Source organism: Hevea brasiliensis, chromosome 9 (assembly GCF_030052815.1).
Source record: "Hevea brasiliensis isolate MT/VB/25A 57/8 chromosome 9, ASM3005281v1, whole genome shotgun sequence".
Lineage (NCBI taxonomy): Eukaryota > Viridiplantae > Streptophyta > Magnoliopsida > Malpighiales > Euphorbiaceae > Hevea > Hevea brasiliensis.
The window spans coordinates 6,946,033-6,958,468 of record NC_079501.1 but is presented as its reverse complement, the minus strand read 5'-3'; the positions used below and the strand labels follow the sequence as shown (position 1 = coordinate 6,958,468).

Sequence of the window (12,436 nt, the reverse complement as noted above, 5' to 3'; positions counted from 1 at the left end):
ATAATATAAAAAATTAATAATTATATATTTATTTAAATAATAAAATATATTAATTTAATAATTATATATTTAATTTAATTATAAAATAAATAATATAATATAATAAATTTATAATTTTATATTTATTTAAATAATAAAATAAATTATATAATATATATATTCTTATTAATTATTTTATAACAATAACTAAATATAATTTTATCAAACATTTAATATAAAATATCGAGAGCGACGCATAGCAAGAGAGGAGAGTAGAGGATTTTCAAAATGGCGGCTTCATCTGCTCCGACGGGCTCGTGTAGCTCCTCATATGTTTCTCCATTTTCGCAACCGGAGTTCTCGTCTCTCCCGGTGATGTCGCTCAGAGAGAAAATCGTCGAGAAAATCAAGGAAAATCTTGTTACTCTCATAGTCGGCGAGACTGGCTGTGGTATTCTCCTAATTTCCTTTTTTTCTTTTTTAAGTTTGAGTTTTTCTATCCGTGGCTCGACGTTTTCTCATTTCGTTTCATTGTTTACGACGGTGAGGCAATGTCTGCCTGCGGAAAAAAGCACAAGGGAATGGAAAAGAAAAGAAATCTGGGCTGTCTATGATCAGTTAGACGATCCTATAAAACAAAATCAAATGGAAACAATTTTGGAGCTGCTTTCATTCCCAAAACAAGATGACCATTATTTTGGATAAAATAAGGCTTTTTGCTGTTTTGTTGCTACCTTAAATACATATAAAAGAATCTTTTTATCTACATTGCTTGTAACCCTCTACTGTTTTCTGGGGAAACTTATGAGGAAGGAGAGAGCTGGAACCGCGTGAGATTTCCTAAGTCCATTTTTATTGGAGACTTGTAATTTATAGTCTGTCTTGGATTATATGTAAATGAAACCATAAGAATGTAAGGTTTCTATTTTCCATTTACTTCATTATTTTAATTCATGAGTGGATTACTCGTGTTGTTGATTTATTAATTTTGGTTACGTCTGAGTTAAATTTTCAAAAGATAATAATTAAAAAAAATGGTTTCCCTGACTTTGCATGCCCTCTCCTTTCGAAGATCTGCAAAATGTTGCAAAAAGGCTGAATCAAATGTTACTTCATGGTTCAGTTTGATTAACATTATCAGCTGTGGGAATTTTTTAATAATATGAAAAGTCAGATATGAATGCACGGTTTCTTATTCACTTGGTTGCGTTAATTTTTCTAAACCCCTACATATCAATAGCCTCTTTCTGATATCCATCCTTTCCTTTTCCAATTATATTTTCCAGGTAAGAGTTCTCAAATCCCACAGTTTCTCCTGTAAGAAAACATGGAACCCATCATATGCACACAACCCAGGAGATTTGCTGTTGTTGCTGTTGCTAAAATGGTAGCACAAGCTCGTAACTGTGAGCTGGGAGGAGAGGTTGGATATCATATGGGCCATTCAAAGCTCTTCTCAGCGAGGTACTTTTTTGTTCAGTAAATTAGTTGTACATTTTTGTTCGTCAACTTTTTGAGCTTTTGCATCGCTTGTTGTCAATCACCGTACTCTTATATATGATCTGTTGCCTTGTCACTTACCTCGAACCATTTTTTAACTCTTCCCGTCATACTTGACAGTGTTTCATGCTGAAGATTAGTTGATTGGATGCAAGGGATCAACTGATACCAGAACTTAGTGAATGTTACAGAAATCTCCTTTATTTTATTTTGCAGATCAAAGATTGTTTTTAAAACAGCTGGTGTTTTGTTAGAAGAAATGAAAGAAAAGGGGTTGAATGCACTCAAATACAAAGTTATCATTCTTGATGAAGTGCATGAAAGATCCATCGAGTCTGATCTTGCTCTTGTCTGTGTAAAGCAGTTTCTGTTAAAGAATAAATGACTTGAGGTATTAATGCTATTTATCTGAATTTTAAGCATGCCATTGAATTTTGTTAGGCACACCTTTAGCAGTTGACATCAAAGCTTTTTCTAGTTGGCTTTTTGACAATTTTTACATATGCTTTAGCTTACTTCTTTAGTTAATTACTATTTGAGTAGGGCATTATCTCTTATATTTTTATGGTTAGTTCTATCGATCATTTTATTTCGGTCATGTTACTTGAGTGTCTGATGCACTTTTGATTTCTCTAGGGTGGTATTGATGTCTGCAACTGCTGATTTTGGAAGATATCGAGATTATTTTAAAGATCTTGGCAGGGGTGAAAGAGTTGAAGTGCTTGCAATCCCTAGCTCCGACCAGCAAGCACTTTTTCAGAGAAGAGTTTCATATCTTGAACAGGCAATCACTTATTACTTCTTTCTTTTTTTTTTTTTTTGGTTAGTGGACTTTGCTCCATCCATCAAGTGCACCCCCCCCCCCCCCCCCTTGCTTTTCTTTTTCTTTTTGTGGAATTGCTTGAAATTGATTTAATGTGCCAAACTTCTATTGCTTTCTAGTATATTGTCTCCCTTCCAAAATTCAACTAACTCAGAAATATGAGTTCTGCTAGCATAAATGTTTTCTCTTATAACTGACATTATGATTCTTCTGCCTTGGAAAATGTAAACCATATTGAATTGAGTGTTTCAAATGATTTTTCTTCACCTTTTATGTATGCATATTGGATTGCAAATGGTGTATGACTTACACAAATTGAAAAGACATTCTTTAAAGTTGAAACTGATTTTTCAAAAAAAATTATCAAAGATGTTGCTGAAAAGTATAATTTATTAGCTATTGTCTTACTGCCTATGCATTATATGGTCTAAGGCTTTATCTTTATCTGTTAAGACCATGTAGCCTTGTGTTATGTAAAGGTGCATGGGTCTTGGCAGTGGCAGATCTAGATTTTTTTTTCCTGGGGTTAACATATAAAATATAAATAATAAACTATTATTAAAAATATAACATTAATATTTTATAATTGGACTCGACAAGGTCTAATATCCTGAAAACTATAAAGAATTAAATAATTAATAATGTTATCAAATACATCTCTAATTAAACAATTATTTATCAATTAATCACACATGCGGTCACGTAATTTTATCTTGATGAAGTTTATTGCCGAAAAAGCTCATTTCACGGTTGCAATAAAACACTATTATACCCTTCTATGGTTTTAACTTGGATCAGTTTGGATACACAGGCTTTTTAAATAAAAAGAGGGGTCCATTGACCCCCTTTTTTTAAAATGCATCCGCCACTGGGTCTTGGATTCTCCTTGATACATATTACCTTATGATTTCAAAGTCATTACTTTAATATAATTGATTATGACTTTATGTTCTCTGAACAGATAACTGAATTTCTTGGAATAAGTTCAGAGTCATTGGCTACTAGATATTGTTCAGGACCAAACCCTTCCATGGCAGCTGCTGAAATTAAACCAGAAGTACACAGACTTATATATGATTTAATAGTGCATATTCATGATAATGAACCAGATATTGAAAAGGGCATTTTGGTTTTCCTTCCTACATACTGTGACTTGGAACAGCAGTGGAACCTTCTAAAGCCACTTAGTTCATGGTTTAAAGTTCACATTTTACATCGAAGCGTTGACACTGAACAAGCTCTCATGGCTATGAAAATCTGGAAATCACATCGTAAGGTATGCCTAGTTGATTCTACCTTGTAGACAGTTGCATTTTTTTTACCTGCATTAAGGGTGGAGGAAGTAAATTTTCTGTTGATTTTCGAAGAACATGGTTAAATCAATAAATACATGCCCATTTTGCTGTAAGCTAAATGTAGGGATGTTTAATTTCTGATGCAACTTCTCCGTAAGTTGTGTTCAAATGCAGGATACTGGCAATTGAGTTAATTTGGATTTATAGAATGTGCAATAAAGTTTGACCTTTCGTTTTTTCTTCATGAATGCTTACACACATAAATTTTGTACTCAAGTGTTCCAACTGAATATCACATAATGGCTGTAGCTGTTTATTAGAATGTACTTTTGCGTAGGTGATATTGGCCACAAATATTGCAGAATCTTCTGTGACAATACCCAAAGTAGCATATGTCATTGATTCCTGCCGTTCTTTGCAAGTTTTTTGGGATTTTACAAGGAAAATGGATTCTGCAGAGCTTATTTGGGTTTCTAAATCTCAGGTATTAAGGAGATTTTACTATTTCATTTTGGACTTGTATTATATTATATCTTTAACTAATTTCAATTCATGCTTTAGGCTGACCAACGCAAAGGTAGAACTGGTAGAACCTGTGATGGCCAGATTTATCGGTTGGTCACAGGATCATTTTTCAACAAGCTTCAGGAACACGAGTCTCCAGCTATACTCAGGTTATCATTACGGCAACAAGTCCTTATGATTTTCTGTGCTGAATCTAAAGCCATTAATGATCCCAGGGGTATGATTCTATGATTTCAAGTTTGTTGAAAAATCATAATGCTCTGTGCTGCTGCACAGGTATTTTCAACCTTTGGGGTTGAATTTTAGATGGGCTTTGGCTCTAGTTGTGGGCTGGTTTAAATTGAATCAATACTTTATTTTATAATGTTGATTGTCTTACATCTGTAGTTTTTAAAATGTGTTGGTTAGTGGTTGGTTGTCGACAATGAAAATGGTGATAATGATTATATCTATTTTTTAAGGTGAATTTACTGAAAATTGAGTGAAATTCTAATATATGGAACTTTGATTTAGCCTTGTTGCAAAAGGTTTTGGATCCTCCTCATCCTCAAGTTGTTGAAGAAGCATTAAACTTGCTTGTTCGCATAAACGCACTGAGAACCTCTACTAGAGGCCGGTATGAGCCTTCGTTTTATGGACGGTTGCTTGCTAGCTTCTCATTGTCCTTTGATGCCTCTGTTCTTATACTCAAGTTCGGAGATATTGGATTGTTGCGTGAAGGCATTCTGATGGGTATATTGATGGATACACAGCCTCTACCGATTCTTCATCCTTTTGGAGAAGAAAATTTGGTATTGCCTAGCAAGTGAACTTGTAGTATGTACTTGCTGGTTTGAACAGTTCTGTCTTTCTCATAAATTAATGTAATACTTCAGTTTACAGAGTACACATTCTGCTACTTTGGTGGTGATTGTAACAACATTGTGAAACTTGGTCGAAAGGAGATGGTATTAATTGGAAACTTGTGTGCATATCAGTTTTGGCAACGTGTATTTAAGGTAAACAGGTTTTTAGCTTGCATGTTTTGAGGAGGGTTTGTTTGAATAGATTTTTATCATATGATTTGAGTGATATATGGATTTCTACTCAGGATAAGCACCGTCTTGAACACCTTAAACGACTTTCTAGGTTTGATGAAATGAAAACTGTGACATCTCTGCTACTGAAGATTGAAGAGGAATGGTGCTCATTTCATAATCTTGTGCAGTCATCTCTACATCAAGTGTCTGAGATATGTATGTGTTATAGTCTTTATCTTTTCTCATATGTGATCTCCTACCCTAGTCGTGTTTGGAAACCCATGCAAATCTTCAACTTGATTAGATTTGGGATCTTCCTTTTCACTTTGCTCTTTTTTTTTTATAATTAAATCCAAGCTTATTTTCACATTTCATTCTCTTTCCTTTCAGATGAAGATGTACTAAATTCACTGCATCGGTTTCGTCCCAGATTTCTGGCTAAATGTGATGGCCTACCAACCTACTATGATCCTTATGAATTTGGCCATGTGTGTCTTCTAAAATCTCAGAGAAATGGAGATAGGGTTGTTGCTGCAGATGATGAACACGAACCATCTAATGAAACAAAAAAATGTTGTGCTGTACCTTTTATTGCTTCTGGACACTTTCAGACTATTAATGTGGCTGAAAAATTGTCAATCATTGTCAAAGAGGTAAATAGACTTTATATTCCTGCTCTTGGATTTATATTATTTCTGACATGCTAATTAGTATTTCATATGCTTGCTATGTTCATCAGATGAGAGTTCAATTAACAGAAAATGCATCTGATAATCATGCTAGCTATGTTGATGGTGATGCGTCTGGAGTAAATGGGGAGGCTCCTTTGTGTGTGTATTTTATAAATGGATCCTGCAACAACAGCAGTCAATGCTTATTTTCTCATTCACTTCAAGCAAAAGTACCTACTTGCAAATACTTTTTCTCTTTACAGGTATTTTGTTTTGTAGCTTTTGTTATATTCTATGTTGCTTTAAAATTATTTATACAGCTTCTTTTATTGTAATTTAATTAGGATTAAAAAAAGATACTTTGGCTTGTTAGGATAACTTTTTTAACTTGGAATTTCGGTCATTTTAGCTGTTGCCTACCATCCAAAGGTTTGCAGGTGAAACCCAAAGTATTTTGCTTGGCAATTGAAAAACATTGATCAAGAAAGCTGGCTTATCAGTAATATCTCTTGTATGTACGGTGTAGTGTTAATTGGAGCAAGAAACAATGAAGTAAAGATTGGAGAAAGCTTAGTTTGAAAAGGACTTTTCACAGAATAATAAAAAAAGGGATTTGTGGAGCGAATCCTGACTTAGTTTAAGACTGACTTGTAGTTGAGTGAAGTTGATAGTGAAATTTAATATGCTGCCTGGAGAGTTTGTGTTCCACATAATCATTCTGCAATTGCAATTGCAAATGCAAATTGGGGATGCTTGTTATTTATAATCCATGAGATTTGGCAACATAATTTTTTTTTTCTTGCTACTGTATGATTTATTTTCTTCTTTTTACTCGTCTTTGTTATTGAACTTCTGTCTAAATTAGCTCTTATTTTTAATAAGAACATTGGCTTAAATATAAGCTTTTTCCTTGTTTCCCTGGAAAATAATGTGGTAACTTAGATGCTGGATAACACCTACCCTTTTACTTGTAATGGTATCATGGACTTAGATTATTTGGCTGGTTAATGATTAAGCATGAGATTTACCAAGTGCATATGATAGGTCAATAAAACATCCCAAGGAGAAGCATTTACATCTTCATGCATGCCTTAACTATCTTAGGGCCTGTCGGAGAACGTTGTGTTAGTGGTATAAAATCGCTTTTTGGAAGTTTAGAATAAGTTTAAAATGCTGCTTAGACTGATACTAGTTTTGAAGTTTGCATCATGTCTTACAGTTGTGAGCGTGGATATGCAGGGTTGTCGAAATGGAGAGCCATGTTTCTTTTCCCATGATTCGGGATCATCAACATTATCATTTAGCCTGACTCCAAGCTTGCCAGAGGAGGATGATTTCAATGCTGCCTCCCTTCTACAATTTCTTCCAGCATCTCTAGATGGATGCATTCTTCTATTATATGACACTGACTTTCATTTCTCCTCAAATCTTGCTCGCCACTATGATCCCTCCAAAATAATATCCACAACAAGCATGCCTGACACAGCAATAAGTGATCCATTGTTGGAGGTGTCCGAATTTTGTGGGGTCTCCATCACCCGCACCAGACAATTGTTTCTAGAGCAGGGAGGAATCCCATTCCATGGAGTGAAATTAAGTGCATACTATGGTTCCCTAATTTAGATGGCCATGGTGAAAATTTGGAGAGAGAGACAATTCTTGTGCAGAATTTCTTTGAGCATTTAGCTATCAGAATTATAGCTGATTCCTTGTATGAACTGCGAATTATCATCACCATGAACAACATTAGATTTTCACAGTTACAGGTAATTATTTTCAACAAAGTATTCATTTCTTGCTCTTTCCTTTGCTTAAATTGCTTATCAGATGATTCATTTTCTACCTTCAAGTAGTCTTACATAGCATGGCACGCTTGTGCACTTGTGTACATACATACACTTTTTTTATTAATATTATTTTATAATTTTCATTGAATTGTTATGTTAAAATGGTGAATGGTGAAAAAAGATCCATATAGCCAACTCTAACTAGTTTGGGATTAAGGGTTAGTTGTTGTTGTAATGTTAAAAAGGTGTTGTGTCATTTGTACTTGTGTGTTCTCCTGCATTTGTGTGATGTGTGGTCTCAAAATCATGCTATGGTTGTTGCTGTTGCCTGTTGTAGGTGGAAAAGTTTGGTAGAGACAGCTTCTTTTTCCTTAGAGAGTCGTTTCCATTTGATGAAGCAAGCTTTGGGGAGCTATCAGATGTTGTCACAACTAGGAAGCCAATGTTGGCATCAAAGCCTATCTCGTACGTCTTTGACTTGCAGCCACCTACTGACATTCAGTTTGATGACTATGCAGCCACTCTTCGCAAATGCCTGCATGATATTAATGGATGTACGTAAAGGATTCAGCTGCTTTGTTCATAATCTCATATCTTATATTTTGAAGCTAGATTGTAAATATCAGAGATGGGAATTCACTTGAAGACTGCATAGATTGCTGTATTATTGTGACATGAGTCACTTGACAGGACTCTCGACTATATGATGAAGATATTATCAGATACTGATTAAGGGTGGTGATAATATTGTGGTTTGGAGTTGCTCATTTCATCAGAACTTATGGTGAAACTTATTAATGCTCTGAAGAGGAGAAGACGGGGCTCCTTTTTGCAAAGCTGGTTGCTGCTAATTAAAAAGGCAGTAGTGCAAAATGTACTCGAACCATGAAAGCGTTTGAAACCTTAGATGTTAAGTTTTGGTAGGCCATTCTATGTTCAAATTATTGGCCCGATAGCATGTGTGAGATGATTGATCGAGGGATTTATTCACTGTTATAATCCCAAAATCAAAAGAAAAAGGAAATGTAGTCATTTCTGAAGCACAGGGGTCATGAATTATCCTGTAGGTATTCTTTACAATTTGTTCGACAAGGCCAACTTCTCTTGCAGGACATGTTTGCATTCCCCAAAACCTAGTGTTGGGCAAAATTCGAGTCAGCGAGGAGTTGGGATAGCTTCCCTCCCTAATTTAAGGTGCTCAGTCACTGCATTGAAAAAAAGGAGTCTTAACTATCCAGCAATACGGCGACCTTGAGTATACTTGAAAACCTTAGATTGAATTATGATGACAATAGGCCTACATTGCAATTTAGAAATTCATTGGTGGATTCAGTCTGTAAGTTTAAGCTGTAGGCCAAGCTAATAGATGTGTATCAAACTAGTGTAATTTGCATTTATGGTTAAGGATGGAATTTAGCCGTGATTAATTATGAATTTTGTGGACATGATAAAATTCTATTGCTTGAATATGGACCATCACTGAAAGGTGCTTGATTGGGAAAAAAAAATCTAAAAATCTTTACATTGCAAGCTCGATGGTTATACGTAGGATTATTTCAATGCATATGGAGCACTAGCTATTAAAAAAAAAAAAAACTCCATTGCGATTTGCAATCACAACTCTTTCCAAATTAATATAATAATAATAGCTGACAGTTGGAAAAACAATCATTTCTCCGCTGCCGCAATGCTAAAGCCATTTAACCATTCATCTCGACAAAGATTTTAGCACCGTGTGTGATGTGCGCGTGGCTACATTTACAGCATGCAATGGAGAGCTATGATTTCAACATCCCGACCCGTGTGCTCTCACGTAGATCATGCACAAGGGCAACATCATTAATCACATTTTAATACGGTCAATGAAGAATTACAGATTAAAAAAAAAAATACTAGGCATCAATTATGAGTAATGTAATTAGACTGTTAATTTTGTATAAATTTCACTTATTTAGGTTTAATAACTCAAATTTGTATAAATTAAAGATTTAAATACATTAGTTTTATTATTTATAGATTATTTAAAAATATATTTTAAAAAATGAAATTTGTGGGGATAAAAAAACAAAACCCAGCAGGCATCAGCTGCTTTTACTGTCCTCTCGCAGAAACCTCCAGCTCATTGCTCCTGCTTGTCAACTTTTCTTCTCGTTCTCTTTTCATATGTTCAATGTAAAAGGATTGAGAGATATGTGTATTCCTCCCGAAGACTCTACCATTTTCATTCTTCAGCCAAAACCCTCAAAACCTACCTTAATACTTCCCTTGTCTCATGTCTCACAGGACCCTCGATTCCCGCCACTCCATAGACTCATTTGCCTTCCAGCTCCACTCCTGGAGACCTTTCCACCTCCAGCCCCTAGACTCTGATCCTCCTAAGCCTTACTCCACTAATGCCCTCCGCTCCCACTCCCTCACTAAGCGCCCTTGTCTCTCTGATCGCGCTACTTCATTTCCAATTGATTCAATCGACATCTCTAAGCTCTCAATCATCGACGATGACAGGCCGATCGGTGTTGGGACAAGTCCTTATAAGCAAGGTAGCTTACGGTTGATCGCTCGCAAACGCAGGCGGAGCGGGTCTCGGTCTGTGTCTGGTCGGAGCTCCGATCGGAGTGGAACTCGACGGTGTTGCTCAGTTGGAGCGTCTGCCGCTTATGGGACCTGCTCGGATTTCCCGTTAGCGGTGGGTACTGACTCTAGCGGCGAGCTTTTTGGGAATGGGGACGCCAATTGGACGTCGGATGTGAGTGAAGCGAAGAATTCATCGAGGAGGGAGAGGGAAAGGGAGAGAGAGGAGAAAGAGAATTTGGGTATTGGTGTTGGGTTTGGGCAGTTTGGGAATTTCGATGCTCAAGGGAACGAGTCTGGATATGGAAGCGAGCCGGGATATAGGGGGGATGCAGAGTTTGGGTATGAGGATGAGCTTGATGAGGAGGAAGAAGACGCAAGGTTGCTGTTTTGGGGTGACCAATTTGGAGGAGGTACTTCCTTAGCTTAGCTTAAGTTTTTCCCCTTCTATCTATAGTGGGCATTTTCGCTTTCCAGACAATTTATTGACTCTGTATGTGCTACCTTCATTAGAATTTAGAAGTACCTTGAAGTGGGTTTTAGCACTAACAAATAAATGATTGCTGTGTCGGTGGTAAAGTAGGTATTTGATCTGTTCGATTGATTTCTCGTTGGAAAGAGTTTGTTTTACTGGATTTTAGCTCACTAGGGATCTTCTGGTTTAAGAAAGTGAGAAAGCACAAATATTTTTTTAGAATGGTATTTTACAACAAGAAAATGTGTTAATGACTTCTGGTTTCAGGAAAGTGAAAAGGCACAAAACTACTTCTAACTGTATCAGTAATTGATGAGATTAAAACTTAGGAGGGAGCAATTGCCTCACGTTGCTCCACCTTGATTTAGATGTTGGTAAAGCTTCCAAAATATTGCCTACTGATCACGATTGATGAAATCATTTCATGCAACTGGCCTGAAACAGCAAGGATCTCTGTTTTTTTTTTTTTTTTTTTGGGGTGATGAATAACGATATTTGTTTTGCTTTTGAATGTGATCTCTTCATTTCTCTATTCTTATTCAGAATGATGTTTCAACAGTCCAGGCGTTTTTCCATAAAATTTTCCCATAGGCGAGGTGGAGGACACCTTTTTTTATACAATTTTGGGGCTTCTTCTAAGCTTAAATGTCTAAACTTTGGCAAAGAAATAACTTGATGGGTGTCTAGGGCCTCGCTTTAACGAAATTTGAAGGGGTTAAAGCAAGCTGCATTTTCTTGGTTATGAGCTTTGATTAGAAAAATGTGCAGCACTAGTAGTGGTAATCTGGTGGGTGACTGCTACTTTTTGGTGATTGGTAGGATAGGAATGAGTACAGCTGCAGTGGCTTTAGCTAATGTCAGACATCATTGTTTATGAAGACAATATTTTAGAAACAATAACATATAGACACAAGTTAAAATTGGGATATCATAAACAAAATCTATTGAATACATTTTTATAAAAACTATGGAGAGAGAGAGAGAGGAAGTTGTTGCATGCATTGTATTTGAAACTGTGGTTGTGGTGTCAATCAATGGTTTTATCATCTTCAAATTCTTGAATGCTCTATTACAAGCCTCGTTTCAATTTTGGATCTCAACGCCCATTCTTTTTATATTATGTGGTATGTGAATTTAATTGTTTAAGGACTCCATATATCATGAAATTTAATGAAAGCCTTTCATAAAGTTTTCCCCAGTTTACTATGCTGCCAAATCTACATTGTTGATGCATGTAAGATATAGGTGTACGCATTTTTCCATAACAGAATTTTGTTGAAGATTCTTACATTTTTGTCCCTTCATTGTGCCTGGTATAGATTCTAAGATGGAGATGGTTGGCGAGAACACATTCATGGATCAGAAGGCTCATTACAGATGTCGTCGCAAGAAGCATGATTGCAGAATGGTCGATTCACTAAGATAACTATTCATAACAATGGGGTCCTTGTCATCCAGTCACTTGTTTACTTTTAACTGAGGTTTTTTGGCCCATGGAAGACGCCTTTTATGCGGTGCTTACCTTTTACTTTCACTTCCCAATCTTTGTGAGATTGTTGCAGCTGGTTACCTCAGCAGGATTAGATCTGCTCTTGGTTTTGATGCTGTTATACATTCTTGAAAGGCTTCTCGATGTGCAGTACATTGAAGAACATTATTATTACTATTAATCTTGTTGCGCTGATCTTTTTATGCTTGATTAATAAACAGCTGAGCTATGAGTCTCCTGCAAAGAAAGAAAATTGTGGATTGGATAAATGAAAAAGGAAAAATTATTGGAGATAAGAATTT

At 35.9% G+C, this 12,436-nt stretch overlaps 2 protein-coding genes and 1 pseudogene across 5 annotated transcripts in view; 2 read left to right on the top strand and 1 right to left on the bottom strand.

The window, feature by feature from the left end:
• LOC110654721 (NADH dehydrogenase [ubiquinone] iron-sulfur protein 5-B-like) overlaps positions 1–12,436 on the bottom strand; it is a 42,376-nt gene that overhangs the window by 21,265 nt on the left and 8,675 nt on the right. The window lies entirely within an intron of this gene.
• On the top strand, positions 231–8,639 carry LOC110637568 (DExH-box ATP-dependent RNA helicase DExH8-like; annotated as a pseudogene).
• On the top strand, positions 9,655–12,329 carry LOC110637572 (uncharacterized). Its single transcript, XM_021787756.2, has 2 exons — positions 9,655–10,583; positions 11,965–12,329. The coding sequence occupies exons 1-2, from the start codon at positions 9,872–9,874 to the stop codon at positions 12,069–12,071; spliced, it is 819 nt and encodes a 272-aa protein (XP_021643448.1). The 5' UTR covers positions 9,655–9,871; the 3' UTR covers positions 12,072–12,329.

Coding starts and splice junctions, on each gene's coding strand:
- LOC110637572 (XM_021787756.2), top strand. CDS start 9,872: ATGTCTCACAGGACCCTCGATTCCCGCCACTCCATAGACTCATTTGCC. Junction 10,584..11,964: donor GGGTGACCAATTTGGAGGAG/GTACTTCCTTAG, acceptor TGCCTGGTATAG/ATTCTAAGATGGAGATGGTT.